Source organism: Hermetia illucens, chromosome 2 (assembly GCF_905115235.1).
Source record: "Hermetia illucens chromosome 2, iHerIll2.2.curated.20191125, whole genome shotgun sequence".
In the NCBI taxonomy this organism is placed as follows: domain Eukaryota; kingdom Metazoa; phylum Arthropoda; class Insecta; order Diptera; family Stratiomyidae; genus Hermetia; species Hermetia illucens.
This window is the reverse complement of record NC_051850.1, coordinates 173,444,435-173,462,467: the sequence shown is the minus strand read 5'-3', so window position 1 is coordinate 173,462,467 and position 18,033 is coordinate 173,444,435. Positions and strand designations below refer to the sequence as shown.

Genomic DNA, 18,033 nt, shown 5'->3' with positions numbered 1-18,033 from the left:
CCCCTTATCCTCCGCGAACTCCTTTTCTCCCTCGCAAATTCCTCTTCCTCTCCAGGGAGGGGCTACAAACACAACGTTTACCCAGTTACAAACATTACAGCGCACATCATCGAATTTGAAAAAACTGCATAGGATCAGGATATCTAATTTCGTTCTAAAGTTATTTCACATTTCGTGGTTTCCCATTGCACATGGTTTTTCCTGAAACCCCCTGTAGATCATCAGATTACTGCAGCCGAATCTTAAGAGGGGATTTCCGGAAATCCGTTTGTTAGCCAGTGGACCTGGCAAAAGTTTGTCTGGAGAGGGAACCCCAGGAAACTAATGATAAGTTCCAATTTAAAATAAAATAAATAAATAAAAATAATAGGCACAATTTGCTCGATAAATTGGTAGACGGTAATCACTGAGAAAATTTCTAGAGTTGCTAAGTTAACACATTTCAAAACTGGGCAACATCGCTTTAGACCAGTTTCATATGACTGCCCCATTACATACTCGAACCATTGAACATATGTCATCATATATTCTTACCTTAACGAAAATCATCTGGAAATGACATCTGGTTTCAAGGTCAGTTGATGGCTGTCAAACTTCCGACATTCGGAGTACGTGTCCAAACCTAGAGAGTTGTGGGGGAGTATTAGCCTCTGGTAGTCGGTACGTCGTCAATTTCGTCAGTTTTTCAATCAAAATGATCATGCGTGTCGTCGGGAACCGCACGTAAGCTAACTCTCCATTATTTACCGCTGACTGTTTGCCATTTGCATCAGATGCTGGCCAGCGCTCCCATAAATTGCATCTTTCCTGTCTGCGGACGACCTGCAAGTGAATTACGGCCTCAAAAGTGAAAGTTTTCTCATAAATAAACGTTTTTGTGAGGTTTCAGTGACGCGTTTGAATAATTCTTAGCCACGGTCGTTTCTTTACAACAAATTGTCTGTTGTGTTGTTATTGTTTTGGCTTTCGTTCGGTCGCTGCCGCGAATGCAAAGTGCATCGCCCACCTGAGTCGCGGTCACGACGACGTTCTTCTGAGTGGGAAGTGAAAAACGCGAAATGTCACTGCCAAGGAAAGTGACCAAGGTTTTCCTCGGTCTTGCTGTGGCTTGGCTGGCCGTGTGCCACTCGAGTACCGGCTTTTTCTACTCGGAGCCAGATGATGGCCGTTCGGAGAAAAATTGCTTCTGCGAGGTTTGTATCCAATGCGTATGTCGTGTTTCCTTCATTTTATGACGTTCATTCATATTTCGCAGCTACAAGGATCCATCAACGACTGCAGCTGCACTGTCGACACCGTCGACCACTTCAATAACATGAAGATCTTTCCGCGGCTTCAGAGTCTGCTCATCAAAGACTTCTTCCGCTTCTACAAAGTCAACCTGAGGCAGGAGTGCCCGTTCTGGGCGGACGACAGCAAGTGCGCAATGCGCTTCTGCCACGTGCAGTCCTGCGAGGATAAGGACATTCCCGAGGGACTCAAGGGACAACCAGATCAACCAGAGTCCCCGGCACAGAAGGTAAGCATTTCCCTCCGACTAATCCAATCATTCCGATTGGCGCCATTCATCATGCGCTCCAGAACAAAACACCTAATTATTTCGTAAACATGTTCACGCCTCTCTGCACGCACTCAGTTTCACTCGCCGATAAGATCCTGCAATCTCAATGGGTAACGTGTCCCCAAAGATAAGGAAGCAACACATGCACTCAGCCTTTCTTTGCAAGCTCGCCAAAAACAGCTGCGGCCAGAATTTCTGTGTAACGTCGAAGCGCGCTTGACGCTTGCCACGTTTGCGCTCGAGCCGAAATGTTGATATTATTGTGCTGAGGCTGAGCAATCCGGGAAATTCGGCCAACAGCGCTCGGTGCTTTCCCAGCACAAGTCATGCACGATTGCTAAGTCTTGAGCGTGCGTGATGAGTGAGGTAATTGACAACGTAATTCGGAAAAGGGAGATCGCTCGTGTCTTATCGCTAATTCGAGGGAATTTGCAAACATTGATGCGAGACGCGATTGATAAGTTAGAACATTTGTTGCGCTGATGTTTCGCTACTGAAATCGTTTGTGTTTTGCACTTTTTATTATGCAAGCGTAACATTTGTATTAATAGGAACACGCTATCAGTTTTTCTGCTGTAATAGGAAATTTATTTCTATTAATAGCCGATTAGCAAGGTCGCGTAGCAGAAAAGTTTTATCAATTCTGGTTCTTACAGGGGGTCTCTTGCAGCGCTTTATTGTTTTGTTAATACGAGGGATGTTTCCATAACTCAGACACATTTCAAATCAATTTCACTGAATATCTAATATTTGTCGCGAAGATATTAGCTAAAATCATCTTGGAACGCATCAAAGAACACCTCGAAACCTTGATTGACAGAGAACAGGTTGGTTTTCACTCTCGATCTTCCTTTATCGACCACACCTACTCTTCACTTTCCAGAACGTCATATGATTAGGACGACATGACAGCGCGAAATGTCATGTGCTGCGTCGAGGTAAAATTTCAGGGAAGCTTGAAGTCCAAAGCGGAGTTCACCAGGGTTACATCTCGTCATCGATATTTTTCTTCTCGTTATCAGTGACGTTTTTCGTGTTGTTTTGGCTGGAAGACACTAAGAGGTTCAACGGGGTATGCTCCACTGACGACATCTATTTGCTATCTCACTGGGTCATGGACCTTGGCCGAATGGTTCTGGTTTTGGAAAGAAAGGCTGGTAGAGTTTTACTGAAGATAAATACCAACAAAACCAGAGTTCTCAGTTTGATGAGTCTCCCTATCTGCATTAATGGGCAAACCATCGAATGCGTCGATCAATTTGTATATCTAGGAAACGTGGTTTCTGCTGACGGTGGCACTAAACTGGTTGTCGCCCAACGCATTAACAGCGCTTTCTCTGCTTTGTCTAAAATCTGCTCTGGAAATGTAGTTATCTCAACCAAGATCAAGTTGAAATTGGTCAGTGCAAGTGTTCATTCTGTTTTTCTATATATGGGAGTAGCACATAAAAAGTGACCTCCAAGTCTTTGTCAACACCTGTCTACATCGTATATCGGCCTGATACTACTAGAAAAGAAGAACTTGGTCGACATCCAGGCCTGACACCTGTATGAGTTGTGATTGGAAAGCGGAAGTGGCAGGTAGGCATCAGTACCCGCTCCATGGAGCCTAGTCAGTGCTGCGGTGCGTCGTTTCGATGCCACAAACTCTTAAGACCATGACTGTTGTTATGAAAGCAAGGAGTCAGAATCCAGCCGGCTCAGATCTTCAGAGCCAGCCCGTAGCATTCACGAAGGAAAGCAGCCTCTCTCACACCCTGCAGCAAGAGATCTCTCTGAGGTCCCCAAGGAATAGTTTACCCATTGTCCGTAGCCTGATTGTAACTAGAGCTGGGCAATCGCAGAGAAAGTGACTGAGTGTTTCCTCCTTTTCTCCGCAGCTTCGGCAATGCGAATTGTAGGGTATGCCGAGCCTGGTGGCATGGTCCAATATGGGCCAGTGCCCCGTGCAGACCGCCGTAATCTTGAATGCATTTGCACGCGTCTGGCACAGGAGCTCTCGTGATCGGGCTATGTTATAAGCGGGCCAAATTCTCCTTGACTTGGCACAGCTTGTAAGCCTTCGCCATCTCAGACCCGCGGCTGCTAGGTAGTGCGAGTAGACTCGGTCCCCGACAGCCGCCAGCGGAACACCGACTGTATTCGCCGAGGGACTGCCAAGAGCAGAGCCTTGCCTGGGCAATCCGTCAGCCCGCTCATTCCCCTCTATGTCTGCTATGCCCGGGAACCCAGAGGAGAGTTACCATGAGCGTGCCGCCCAGATGGTTGAGCGCGTCTCTGCACTGCCCCACCAGCCGGGAAGATGTCTTCGTTGGCTGTCGGTCTGAATGGCTATGTTACGCTTGGAGCTCGAATCACGCTCCAGCCATCGGCAGACTTCCAGTATCGCCAGTATTCCCACTTGGAATACACTAGTGAAAGCTGGGAGATCTTACGACTCGGATACCCTATGTGTATTCGAAAAAAAACCCTGTGCCGACTCCACAGGCCATCTTTGATCCATTTATAAAGAATACTGCGTCATAACTTTGCAAAATGCCGCTGGTCTCCACTTTGCTCTGGTCGGAAAGGCCAAAGCAAAATTTTTCGTGAAGTTCAGCTTGCGTGTGACATAGTCCGTGGAAAATGCCCAGATTTTTCCAGGTACTTCGTCTAGGATGTTATTGTGGCCCTAGGACTTCGCAGCCCAGCATCCGGACTCACGTAGTCTGACGCCATTGCACGCTACAACGTATTTAATGTGGTGCTCTAAGGGGAGAAGATGCAGGAGTACATTGAGATCATTTGCCGGGCAGGACTGCAGAGTTTCAGTAGCACTTGCAGACGTGATTCTTTGAATCCTAATAATAATAATTGTTGACGCAACAATCCAATTGAATCAGGGCCTTGAAGTGTGTTAGAGCACTTTATTCAAGACCCTAACGGTACACTATAGGATAGCCTGCAGGAGGCAATGTGGTCAGCATTACACTCGTCCGAGATTATTACCCTGATTTGACTCAGGTACTCATTCACAGCTGATTCGACTGAAATCCGACGTCAAATTGACTGCCATCAGTAAGATTTGAACCGCGACCTTCCGTACGACAGCCATGTGCTCTAACGACTCAGCTATCCGGACACTATCTTATTAAGTTTGGTTCTATTGTAGTTTTAGCTCAAAGCCTGTCACTATACAATAGAGCCGCACGTTAAGATTGGACGCACCAATTGTTCGTACTAACGTTGTTATAGCCCAGCCGGTTGGGATGGCCGCAAACCCTTCAAGCAAGGCTCTGACTTAGAATCCTCCTCGCTAGCGAGAAAGTGAAGATTCCGTCCAGGAGCCTTCCAACTTTTTAAGGAAGGATGGACTCTTATGTTTCTTGGATATAATTTTGCTGAGCTTCGCGGATTCGCTGGTGCTTTCGATTATCTGGCAATAGTCCCACCAAGATCGCCTCAGGCAGTCCTTGTATGGCTGCCAATATTTATGCCTGTAGCTGATGTTGAAGATTTCTCTGGTCAGCTTCCTAAGGCTGGATAGATCTTCATTCCACCACGGTTGCGGTATCGAATGCCTTTCCAGAGTCCCGAGCTTTGACTCCAGTTCGTGTGTCGTGCCAATCTTGCCAAGTTGCGCACCGGAAAGTTTGTTCTTGATTACTTGATCTATATTCTATAGTCGATCCTCCTGGGATCTCTGAAGGGTTTGGAGAACTCTGCGGTGAGATCTTGACTGAAAAGTATCCAACGGTGATCTGAGAAAGATCTCTGGTCAGACACTTTCCAGCTCTCCACTCTAAGAATCCTATTGTCGGTTATTAGGGTGATATCAAGGACCTCCTCCCAACCGTCGCAGTTCTCCGACCTGAAGAAATGGAATGTTGGTGTACTGCCCCTGTTACACATTGATAGGTTTGGAGTAATAATAAAATCAAAGAATGACTCAGCTCTCTCGTTAATTTCCGAGCTGCCCCAAAGCGTATATCTTGCATTGGCATCTCAGCTTATCAACAGGTTAGCCTTCTTTGTTGGTAAACTGTTCGTCAAATGTTGTAGTTCTTCTGGCGGAGCTGATCGGGCGTGAGCCATATAACCCGAGGAGATGCATACTTTCCCTGCCTGCTCCAGTTTGACCACGACTAGATGGCTGGAACAGCTCCGGACACAGAAAAGCGTGCAGACTCTTTCTCGCGAGGATACATGCTCTAGGTCTATCCTGATCAGCGTCTCCTGCACAGTGGAATAAATTAAAATATTTGCTTTGGAGCCCTTTGATGGTTCGGTCGCCTCCGACTTAAGGTCGTTGGCGGCGTCGGTTGGATCTAGATCGGGTCTAGGGTTGCAAAGAGCAACTCATTATCGACTCGGTAGTTGTAGGACGAGTCACTAAAGGTCTAAAAAACTTCTTTAGTTGTTATATCGATTATGCCAAGGCTTTTGACAGCGTCCCGCATACCTAGCTAATCGATGTCCTACATCTATATCGCATTGATCTGAAACTAATAAAGTTGAGTTTCCTTTGGTTCTACATGGCACTGAACCCACTTTCATGGTTACTGAATGAAATATGCCCTACGCATTGTATCTATTCGTTATCCGTTCACTGACTTATGCATTCGGAATATTGCAGTGGAGGAAGACCGATCTGGAAAACGTCCAAGGGCGGATACGGACTGCTATGTCCAAATGCCGAATGCATCATCCAAACTCTGCCGTGGAGCGGATGAACCTGCTTCGTGAGATCGGAGGTAGGGGCGTGATTCGCTGCTCGCTTATTTTTACAGCAAAGACCAGGCGAGTCTGCATGCAGCTGCCTGTAAGGCAGACTGTGGACCGACTCCACTTAACTTGAAGGATCAATCTTTCATTCCTCTGAGTGGGGTGAAGACTGACCAAAAGCGGATCAAAGAATGGAAGCCGAAAGCAATGTGCAGTAAACACGTGAATTGTCTTTGGCAGCCATTTGTCAATTTGCATTTGTCGAACATATGGCTGTGTTTGGAAAAGGAAGTGGATTAGGAACGTTGTGAATCCTTTTTGTTTGAATGGAGGGATACACTACCCATGAGAGTAATGACCTGTGTAGAGGACTACTATACCTTCCTTATCGAACATTCGGTTATTAATATAGTAAGAGATGAGAAATTGAGGGAATTCGTTTTTGCAGAGGAAGTTTTCCTCGGCGGTTTCAATCTCCATACACTCGGTGACTTAAGGTTTCAGTCACAGACACATTTGCATGTCGAGCCATGACAGCATCAATGCACCGCGTCTGGGTGGAATCATAAAGGATCTGGCTGGAAATGTACTTCGTAACATCTTCATTTTGAAATATGCCAGTACAATGTTGGCGAATTTGTTTTTCTTTGAGGCCTAACCTCTCCAAATGAAGTGGAGAGACATCATCATGAAACCTAAAGTGATCATGCTGGGGTTGCTGCCCGCCTAGAGAGCTAAGGATTAGCTTACAGAGGTGCGCCTGTAGACGAAAGCGGTCGGTGTTGTTGTCTTTTGTCAGTTTGACACAGGCCGCTGAATCAGGGATGCAGAGCTATTTGAAGCAATCCTGATTTAGAAAGCCATTGCAGATGAAATCAACTCAGATTGCGAGGTCTGGTGTACAGAATCCTGAGAAGATGTTGAGGCTACCCTGTTAGGCACAGTAAGAAGCGCATTTTCAGAAGCCAAAGTCTCATCGAACGAATTCCTAAACCGCCGGAGACACGTAGATAGCGACGACGTGGCATTCTAGGCAGTGTTACGATTCACGTTTTCGAGGGAATTAAATGATTGTGCTGAATCGCTGGGCTTGGTTCATTCATCATTGGCAGATAGAGAAGTAGAAACAGCTAAAGCTATAGTTGGTTCCGTCGGTAGATGGATTCCATTCGTCTGCAATACCAAAGTAGTAGTGCTTGCCAAGGCCGTAGACTGTTTATTAAGTAGCTGTATCGCATCCGACAGCGTGGAGCCATGGCAGGCGTTGCAGCGATAGGATATGTTGTTAGCAAGTTTGCTCGAATCTCCGAAAATATTGCAGGAATACCTAGGCATCTGATGTAGTATGATTTCCTGCATTAACCGTCACAATCGAGAAACTTAGACCGTGCTGATTCAGGTTTGTTACACTGCGCCCATCGGATATCATAAATTGGAGGTGCTTCCATACTCAGAAAACAAAATGCAACCGAGAATCGATAAAATATGGACGGAGCTCTTAGTCGGCATACTGGTCAGATACCCGTGGAGATGTTTTTGAGAAAAAGGGGCGGCATCTGCATTGCAGGTTATGCCATGGAATAGAATCTAGTACTTCAAGCTGATCGCCCTAGAACTGCATGGTGTAGAATAGTTGAGGAGGAAGGGGGTAGTTTCGAGCTTTTCAGAAATAAAGTTTTATGGCAACCATACATAATGCTTTGATCATTTCTTTTGTATACAACAAGACCTGATTAACATAAGAACACATAGGGAGATCAATGTTGGTGCTGATCATCATCTTGCTTGCATAACCTGCGATAGAACTGACAAACTATACATAAATGATAGGAAGGGAATCCTAAAGCCTGCGTCTCGTTGAGAATAGAAGCAGGGTAGCCTTTGGATGAGGATTGGATTTGCCGTGAATCTGTCTCCATCGCGAAATTCAAGTCTCCTACATTTACGTTCGTTCCACACGTTTGCCCTTTAACTTAAAAATTAATCTTAAAATTTCAACAGTAGACAAACAATAAGGGAAATGCCTCCAAATTCGAGATAATCGTGAAGGAAGAGTTAACGTGCCACATCTCCAGATACGGACAACAAAAGTCCGACAGAAGCTAATTTTAAAGTCAATCAATCGCGAAAATCCTAGTTCAACTTTTTAATTGATGCTTATCGAAAATTTCATTAACTCATATCGTATTAAATATAATAAGACAGATATCTGTACTTATGGTCTTATATTCTATTTGTTATCAGTATCTAAGTGATAACATTTCTTATTTACCATAAGCGGGTTATTTATGGATGTAGCCCAGTAGCTTAATTTATACAGCTATATAGCAGTGACTCTTCCATTGAAACCAAATCGCAGGTGTAGTGTATCTGTCCTAGGAACAAATATCTATTCATAGGTGCCCCTAAACTGATGACGTTTGAAAATCTTACGGAAAATAAATTGTTTATTTCTACTTCACGTGCTAGATAAGACATGGATTAGCTATGGAGATTTCTGTTCGCATAGGTAGGAGTGCAATTTATTTATATTTATTCTTTGATTGTAGTTTAATTAGGCCTACGTGATTCAGTACCTGTAGTGTGGGTAAATGCAACGTGGAGTCTCTATGAATTGCGTTGGTGAGAGAGTTCCGTGTCGAGTTCACATTGATTTTGGAATGCAATATAAATTGATGATCCCTCTTTTCTGTGGTAGTTCACATTATCAGTTTTATACGCTTGCTATTTATTTATCTGTCTTATGAGCAGAATTATTCCTTGGTTATTATTAATGTAGAAAATATCAAACGTGATTTCGGCGTCCGATAAAAATGTTCATGATGCTTTTCTGATTCATTCCTGAAGACCAGTAGGCCATACTTGATCAAAAGTTTACGTAGAATATCAATCCCGTCTGAACAATATATTCTTGTTTTGATAGTTGTAGGAGGTTTATAGCACGCATCCAAGTGTTGTAAAATATAAAACATTAAGTAAGTACCTTCATAGACTCTGTGTCTCAATCTATCTTCACTCCAGTTGAAACTACATGGCTCACCGCTTAGGGATTACATCGTCATCGTTTATATAAATCTCTGTTCATTGTTAGACTACCGGTTTCATAATTCAATTACGAAGCATCTCCTGGGATTTTAATCTGATACCTGATCCCGAAAACATTCTCGAGAGTCGCTTTCAAACAGTTTATTCGCTATTCTTGAGGGCGCAATAATGCTAATAAAGATCCTCCACCGATCATCAGCCATTGACGTTTATACATTCTTTGTCATCCATTACGGGCGAACCTTTTCTTCTGGCACAAGAATCTTCGAGATTAGGCGTAGTTAATCAACACTTCGCTGTCATAAATCACTTGATCACCCTATTTCCAACAGGCGTGTGCTCTGTTTGCTCTAACTACCAATTTTCCTCTCTATAGTATAAAAATATTTTGAGAAAGTGTATGAATCAATAGAGATCTCTGCCTGGTTTGCTTGCTGATGGTAATTCATCCACATACAGCCGCCATAATGGAAGACTTTAACTAGGGAAACTATAACACACTGGCCGACAATTTTTGTTGCATTTTGTAGTACCACTCGCGTCTTTTAGTACTCCTTAGCAGTTCTGGAAAAGGGCGGAATAGAAAATTCTGGAGGGAAAAGTTCCCAAAGTAGTCTAACTCATCATCATCAACGGCGCAACAACCGATATCCGGTCTAGGCCTGCCTTAATAAGGAACTCCAGACATCCCGGTTTTGCGCCGAGGTCCACCAATTCGATATCCCTAAAAGCTGTCTGGCGTCCTGACCTACGCCATCGCTCCATCTTAGACAGGGTCTGCCTCATCTTCTTTTTCTACCATCGATCTTGCCCTTATAGACTTTCCGGGCTGTACGCCGGATTAAGTGACCCGCCCACCGTAACCTGTTGAGCCGAATTTTATCCATAACCGGGCCGTCATGGTATCGCTCATAGATTTCGTCATTATGTAGGCAACGGAATCGTCCATCCTCATGTAGGGGGCTAGAAATTCTTCGGAGGATTCTTCTCTCGAACGCGGCCAAGAGTTCGCAATTTTTCTTGCTAAGAACCCAAGTTTCCAAGGAATACGTGAAGACTGGCAAGATTGTCTTGTACAGTAAGAGCTATGGTGAGACGTTTCGAGTGGAACAGTTTTTGTAAGCTGAAATAGGCTCTGTTGGCTGACAACAACCGTGCGCGGATTTCATCATCGTAGCTGTTCTCCGTTGTGATTTTCGACCCTAGATAGGAGAAATTGTCAACCATATATTTTGTCTTGCCTTCATTAATGTGCAGCCAGAGATTCGCGCCGATTGCTGCCTGCTCGATCTGGATGAAGGCAGTTTGTACGTCTCGGGTGGTTGTTCCCATGATGTCGATATCGTCAGCATAGGCCATTAGTTGGGTGGACTTAAAGAGGATCGTACCTCTTGCATTTACATCAGCATCAGGAATCACTTTCTCGAGGGCCAGGTTAAAGAGGACGTATGAAAGGGCATCCCCTTATCGTAGACCGTTGATGTCGAATGGTCTTGAGAGTGATCCTGCTGCTCTTATCTGGCCTCGCACATTGGTCAGGGTCAGCCTAGTCAGTGTTATTAATTTCGTCGGGATACCGAATTCTCTCATGGCCGTGAACAGTTTTACCCTGGCTATGCTATCATAGGCGGCTTTAAAGTCGATGAATAGATGGTGCAACTGTTGTCCATATTCTAACAGTTTTTCCATCGCTTGCCGCAGAGAGAAAAAAGTCTAACTACTTTTTATTAATATATTTAATGATCTTTCCGAACTTTTTAAGGTTTTGTTCAATTAAGAAGATCTTATTTTCATCGTCTGTCGAAATTCAGTAAAAAGGATGGAACTGGACCCTGAATTACACTTTGTTCTACGTTAAACTTAAGGGGGTCTTCATACACGTAAAAGGGGCGATGGAAGTTTTGTATTCACCAGTTATAGTCAAGATCTCGATTAGTATTTTTCGAAGTAAATATTAGTTTTGACATTGGTTGCAGAGGCGAGGAGTGTAAGGGTCAATTACGTTCTCAGAAACTACCCAACTGAAAAATCTGAAAAAAATTATGGTAGTTCATGCCCGCTTTATCTAGGCCTCAAAATATTCTCCTATGCGACATCTGTTCAAATAAAATCAATAATAGTATATTATTATATTTTTAAAATTTACTGCAAAATTCCCTTCCTTTTTGATCATCCAAACATTTTTAAATTAAATTTGAGTTGTACATATCCACCTTTATTTTTTCCTAGTTGCCTAAGACGTGCAAATGAAACTAAGTCCCTAAACGTATATCATCATTCTGTGCACAGCATGTATAATATTGGTTACAAGATAGGAGGATAGGCGCTGATGAAAAGGAAGAACAGTAAAATAAAGATGGCTAGGACCGAAAATTGATTAGTACATTTCGAGCACGTATGGCGTTTTCATTTCGCCCCGCCGGTTATTGCCAAAGGAGATGCATGTGAAGTACTCTCTATGCTTACTCTACACAGCGCCACGGTAATCTCACGCCAATTGCGGATTAAGTACCGTAAATAATGAACCGGCAACAACCTTCGGCTATCGAAAACAAACTATGATTGGTTTCTGGAATATGTACACGCTCCTCGAAAACGGTAGCAAGGGTCCTCGAATTGTTGCTTTCTCCAACTTGAGCGGGAATTCCAGTGATATAAACTGGACTTTCTGGGACGAAATGAAGTATGATTTTGGGACTCTAGAGAGTCCTGCTCTCCCCCTTGCGGCAATATGCTTTTGTGCTCTGGAAAGCCAAGGGATGGCAGACACGAATCCGTTGTCGGGTTGTTTTCTGACAGACTTCTAACTGCAAGATTTCGGACCAGGTTAAGGAGCATCACGGAGCGGCACATCGGAGGGAAGAACTACCAATTGCATTGCCGGTGGTGAAGTCACCTCCGCCGACACATTGAACTGCCGCCTGACACGAGGCCGGCGCGCGTGCTTTCTCCTTTTTCTGATTCCGACCATCGACGGGTGAAGAAGTAGTCTACAAGCAAACACCAGCACCTAATTGTCTAGTATTTTTTTCCTTTCTTATTCGCAATAGCGGGTTTTTTCAATCCCTCTATATTTTCGTTGTCGTGGCGGGCCCAAATGGGTCTCCTAGTCGAGTCTAAAGGCCGTGGTCGAACCGGGGGATGCTCCAAAAAAGGGTTCTCGAAGCGTCAGGTTTGCCCGGGAACCCCATTCTCGAGCTCACGTCCCGGGTTCCTAAATCCACGCAGTTTCAGCGGGGGGGGGGGGGATGAGGCAGAACATCGGAAGCAAGAATCACCAACTGCATTGCCGGTAGTGAAGTCACCTGCGCCGACGCCCTGAACTGCCACCGACACAGCTGGCGGCCTGACACGAAGCCGGCGCATGCGCTTCTTCCAAATGGTTCTGGATTTGGAAAGAGAGGCAAATAGAGCTGGACTGAAAAAACCATGGTTCTCAGTCTGACAGGTCGTCGCACTCTCCCTATTGCATTACTGGACAAAGCATCGATCAATTTGTCTAACTATAAAGCGTGATTTCTGCCGAAGGCAGCACCGAACTAGATGTTGCCCGACGCATTAATAGCCCGAAATAAGATCAAATTGAGACTGTTCTGTGCCAGTGTTCTTCCCGTGTTGCAATATGCACTCCTCTGTTACTCACTCAATAGCTCCAAGCTTTCGTCAATACCTGTCTGCGTCGCCTGATACTATTTCAAAGAAACAACTTGATCGGTGCACAGGCGCGTGCGATGTGATAAGAAGATGGAAGTGGCAGCGGATTGGTTAATGTGTGACCAGGAAGGCAAAAAATTGCATGCACGAAAAAAAAAATCGAATTTTTGCAACCATGACGGGTGAAGATCCGCTTAAATGAAGCTAGTTTGAACGGAAGTATTGGCTGATTAACAGAGTCAAAGGCCTTAGAGAAATTCGTGTAGATAACGTGCACTTTTTGCCAAGAATTTATATATTTGGTCAAGAAGTTGGTGATTGGACCGACATTTCATAGAGTCGTGTCGGCCTTTAGCTATAAGGTGGCCAAAGTAGGCGTTCACATATTTCTCAAGGGTTTTAGAACAGGAAGATAGGAGCGTGTAGGGATAACATGAGCCCCTTTGGTCAAATTAGGAAAATGAGAAGAGAGAGGGTCCAAATTCGGGTTCAAGTTTGTCGATGAGGTTCTCCGCTAGGGAAGGTTAAGCAGGGATATTGCTAGAGGTGCGGGACAGGCTTTCCCCAGTCGAAGGAGGGAAGGAGACGAGGAGTTATATAATAATAATAATAATCGTTGGCGCAACGATCCATATTGAACCAGGGCCTTGAAGTGTGTTAGAGCACTTCATTCAAGACCGTAACGGTGCACTACAGTACACTGTAGGAGGCAATGTGGTCAGCATTGCGCTCGCTCGAGATTATTGCCCTGATTTGACTTAGGTACTCATTTACTCAGGAAAAATTATTATAGTCGAAAGATAATTGAGGTTAGTAGCAGAGTCTGCAAGCTTGGAGGAGGGCTGGACGGGATCGCAGGTACTGCGGATGTGGGAGCAGAAGGGCTTAATACTGCATAGGCACTCCTTCCCGAACGAAATCAACGTGGTTTATTTTATATATTTTCTCCGTACTGCGAGTTTCAGGCAGAGCTAAATTGTCGTAAGAACCCAAGGGCCTGTGAGAAGAAGGGACAAGGAAACAGGTTAGGTGGAATGGTATAAAAGGTGTCGCATGTTATGGGAGTGAGAATGGGAATCAAAGCGAGTAATTTACGCATCGAATTCAAGAACAAGTGATGAAAATCAGAAGCGACATATGGAGTAGTATCTGGGGATTGGGAAAGCACATACAGACAGGTTAGAGAGGATCAGATCAATAGTTTGATTCGACTTTAGCACATTTACAATACAACATGATTCAATTTGCTGTTCAAACCAAGCACTCCAAGGACGAAAATGCATGATTTGGTTTCAGAAAATACAGACGGAAATTAGTTGTTGATTTTTACCGACATATTAGACGTAGGAGAGAGGCAAAGAGTGTGGGGCTCGTTCCTAATTATTTTGTAGCACAGATGATTGTCTTGGTGTAAATATGGAAATTGGTTCGTTAATCATAATTTTCATACGTTTGCCAATGCGGAGTTGAGGTGGGTTCGATATTTCTCCAAGATTTCTCCTTTTCATCCAACTAATAGGCGACGTGTATCTCTCCTTTGGGTTCCTTGACACAAAAATTTGGAGGATGGACACGAACGGCTTCTTCCGTGGTTTCATAACTTCGGGTTTCTGTGTAGGGCTGTCAGCCCTTCCCCACCCCACCCTGGAGGACCCATTAATACAATTTGTACCGTGTTTAGGCGCGGGAAACTCGTCTTTATTCTTCTCCGCCTGTCGTTTTTCATTAAGAGTGTGTGGAGGCGGAGATAAAGAGCTGTTGGTGATTCAGCAGGCGTTTTATGTTCCATCGTGGGTATCAATTCACCTTTTGCCCTGGGACCTATACTACCCTTTGACGGTGTAAATCCTGTCTGAGATGGGACGATGAAATAGGTCAGGACGCCAAACAGCTTTTATGGATATCGAATTGATGAACCTCGGCGCAAAACCGGGGTATCTGGAGTTCCTTATTAAGGCAGGCCTAGACCGGATACCGGTTGTTGCGGCATTGATGATGGTTTTTTGCCTTAACAGCCCTTTGAGCAGGGATAGTTTGTTACCCGCTCGCTGTTGCGATAAGTGAAATTTACTCATATTATTTCTCAAAATTACTCATATTATATCTTCAAAATATAAAACACGCTGGAGTGTCGCTACAAAGACTCCAAGTTGCACAACTCATGAAATATGTGAATTTCAAAACCCCCAAGAGAAATTTCCATACGAAAAACAGGTCAGGAAACCGAAAGCTCGACACTTCAGATATAAGAGGTTTTGTCCCATTAGCCCCATTTCACGTCATACTGACAATCAAAGTCTTGAATTTGCACAGAAGCGACAACTTCTAACTAATATAACTTTCTTAATAATAGTGGGATTTCCACCAAACTTGGTAGCTGTGATTCTAGGATGAACTTAAGGGGATTTTCGCAGCTAATAACTAAAAAAACTAAATAACTAAAAACTAAAACTAGTGTCCGGATAGCTGAGTGGTTAGAGCACAAGGCTGTCGTACGGAAGGTCACGGTTCAAATCTCGCTGGCGGCAGTGGGATTTGTATCGTGATTTGACGTCGGATACCAGTCGACTCAGCTGTGAATGAGTACCTGAGTCAAATCAGGGTAATAATCTCGGGCGAGCGTAATGCTGACCACATTGCCTCCTACAGTGTTCTGTAGTGTACCGTTACGGTCTTGAATGAAGTGCTCTAACACACTTCAAGGCCCTGATCCTATATGGATTGTTGTGCCAACGATTATTATTATTATTAATAGGCGACGTTATAGAGGCTTTCTATGGGGTTTTGTTGAATATGCACCTTCAGAAAATAAATATTTTTCAACAAAATTTGTTGATTTCATGAAAATATATTAATAAATGAACTTATGCGAATCAAATTTTCAGTATTTGGAAGAGACACAAGACCTTGGAGACTGCAACGAAGAGCTCAGTTACTTAAATACCAGCATAAGTCCGGCTGCCCACCAAGGCTTCCAGAAGTGGGCTGACCACGATGCAGCCGAGGAGGAATTCTGTATATTAGACGATACGCAGAATGGAGCTGAATACGTAGATCTTCTATTGAATCCCGAACGTTATACAGGTTACAAGGGAGAATCGGCGCATAGGATTTGGAAGAGCATCTATTTGGAAAATTGTTTCAAGTATGAATATTAATCTATTGCAAAAGTCGTGGTTATAAGATCTTTTTTTTTGCTCGTATTCGCAGAACTGCAAATCAAAGTCAAAAATTGTCAGCGTATATTCCGCAACTAGATATGTCCTATGCTTGCATGGAACAAAGAGCTTTCTATCGCTTGATATCGGGACTCCACGCCAGTATTAATATTCATTTGAGCGCTAAATATCTGTTGTCGGAGTCAAAGGATTTCCTGGATCCGAAGGGTGTTTGGGGACCAAATGTTAAAGAATTTCAAAAGAGGTAAATCAGTAAAAGCGCATAGGATTGGGATCATGTAACTGCAATCTCCTGCTCTTTTCAGATTCAGCCCAGAAACAACGAACAACGAAGGACCACATTGGCTCAGGAATTTATATTTCATATATTTAGTAGAACTCCGGGCTTTAGCTAAGATTGCACCATTTTTGCGCAAGGAAGAATTCTACACAGGAAGTCAAGAGGAAGACCGAGAAGTGAAAGTAGCTGTGAACGATTTACTTAACGTAGTAGAGTAAGCATGAATTGATTAGTTAAGATGATGGTTTTGTATGAGCTTCCTTTTTCGTTAGATCATTTACTTCACACTTTGATGAAAGCCTCATGTTCACGAGTGGCTTAGGTGCCATCAAATTAAAGAGTGATTTCCGTGAGAAGTTCCGGAACATTTCACGCATCATGGATTGCGTTGGTTGTGATAAATGCCGGCTATGGGGAAAATTGCAAGTGAGTTCTAGATTGATGTTATTTAAAATAAACGCTTTAATTAAATATATCGCTATGAAATTTGTATTTTCACAGACTCAGGGGCTTGGAACTGCTCTAAAGATTTTATTCTCTGAAAAATTGAACTACGTGACTGAAACGAATTCTTGGAATAGGCATACCGAATTAGGATCACTGTTTCGTCTTTCCCGTACTGAAATTGTAGCCCTGTTCAATGCTTTTGGAAGGTAAAGCTTCACGGAAAAACCGTCATTTTATTTTATATATTAATTCTGATGATTTACAGGCTTTCGAACAGTATATACGCTCTGGAAGATTTCCGTAAACGGTTAAGACAATAGCATGAAATCGGAGCAAAGTGGAGTTCTAGATTATTAAGCAAACAATTGATTCTTCAATGTGATTTTCATTCCCTCTACACGTAAATAGCAAGCCACAGAAAAACTGAATTTGAAGGAACTTAAGTTAACACCACAAATTCAATGAAATTTTTAACGATATATTTTTGAAGTCTACAATATTCCGTCTTATTATCGTAATCTTACCTTCAGATTTGCTTTTCTACCCTCGTGGAATGTTTCTGAAAATGATATTCGTACCTTGTTAATTGATACTGTAATGATAAACCGAGTGCAATTATTACGTTTGAACGTGAGAAGTAAACAATTATCCGAGAGTGTTAGCCGCAACGCAAATATTCCCATTATTCAGCTAAATATTCTGCTAACATGGTATACGTATGATTAGTTTGATTCAATTTGACATCACAAAAAAAAAATTAGATTGTAAGTGTTGTTTGTATATTTAATCATAATTTATTTATTAGTAAAAACCTAAGTCTTCGTTTTTGTATATTTGATACAAAACAATTAAGATGTAGTGGACATTTTTTTGTAAAAAAATAAAGTTTTACACCGAACTGCCTAATGAAGTGTTTATTCTGAAACAAAATTGAGTTTTCTCGATAATTTCAGTTTGCATTTAACGTAGACCTATCTCAGTCCGAGAGATGGTTGCATGCAGACCTTATGGATAAAATACATGGACAAGATTTTATGTATGAGTGGAACAATCAGAGATCTAAATCGGACCTCCAATATTTAAGCTGCTCTACAACGCAAATTCAAGCTTTTATATGTTATCTTAACTCGTCCATATATGGGTGACCCTTACGTCAAATTACA

At 43.2% G+C, this 18,033-nt stretch overlaps 1 protein-coding gene across 1 annotated transcript; it reads left to right on the top strand.

Annotated features, from left to right (window-relative positions):
* Window positions 1–598: 598 nt before the first annotated feature.
* On the top strand, window positions 599–17,776 carry LOC119649186 (ero1-like protein). Its single transcript, XM_038051213.1, has 8 exons — window positions 599–1,193; window positions 1,256–1,519; window positions 15,850–16,109; window positions 16,175–16,387; window positions 16,449–16,637; window positions 16,696–16,849; window positions 16,925–17,076; window positions 17,136–17,776. The coding sequence occupies exons 1-8, from the start codon at window positions 1,059–1,061 to the stop codon at window positions 17,188–17,190; spliced, it is 1,422 nt and encodes a 473-aa protein (XP_037907141.1). The 5' UTR covers window positions 599–1,058; the 3' UTR covers window positions 17,191–17,776.
* The last annotated feature ends 257 nt before the right edge of the window (window positions 17,777–18,033 follow it).

Coding starts and splice junctions, on each gene's coding strand:
- LOC119649186 (XM_038051213.1), top strand. CDS start 1,059: ATGTCACTGCCAAGGAAAGTGACCAAGGTTTTCCTCGGTCTTGCTGTG. Junction 1,194..1,255: donor AGAAAAATTGCTTCTGCGAG/GTTTGTATCCAA, acceptor CATATTTCGCAG/CTACAAGGATCCATCAACGA. Junction 16,638..16,695: donor GATTTACTTAACGTAGTAGA/GTAAGCATGAAT, acceptor CTTTTTCGTTAG/ATCATTTACTTCACACTTTG.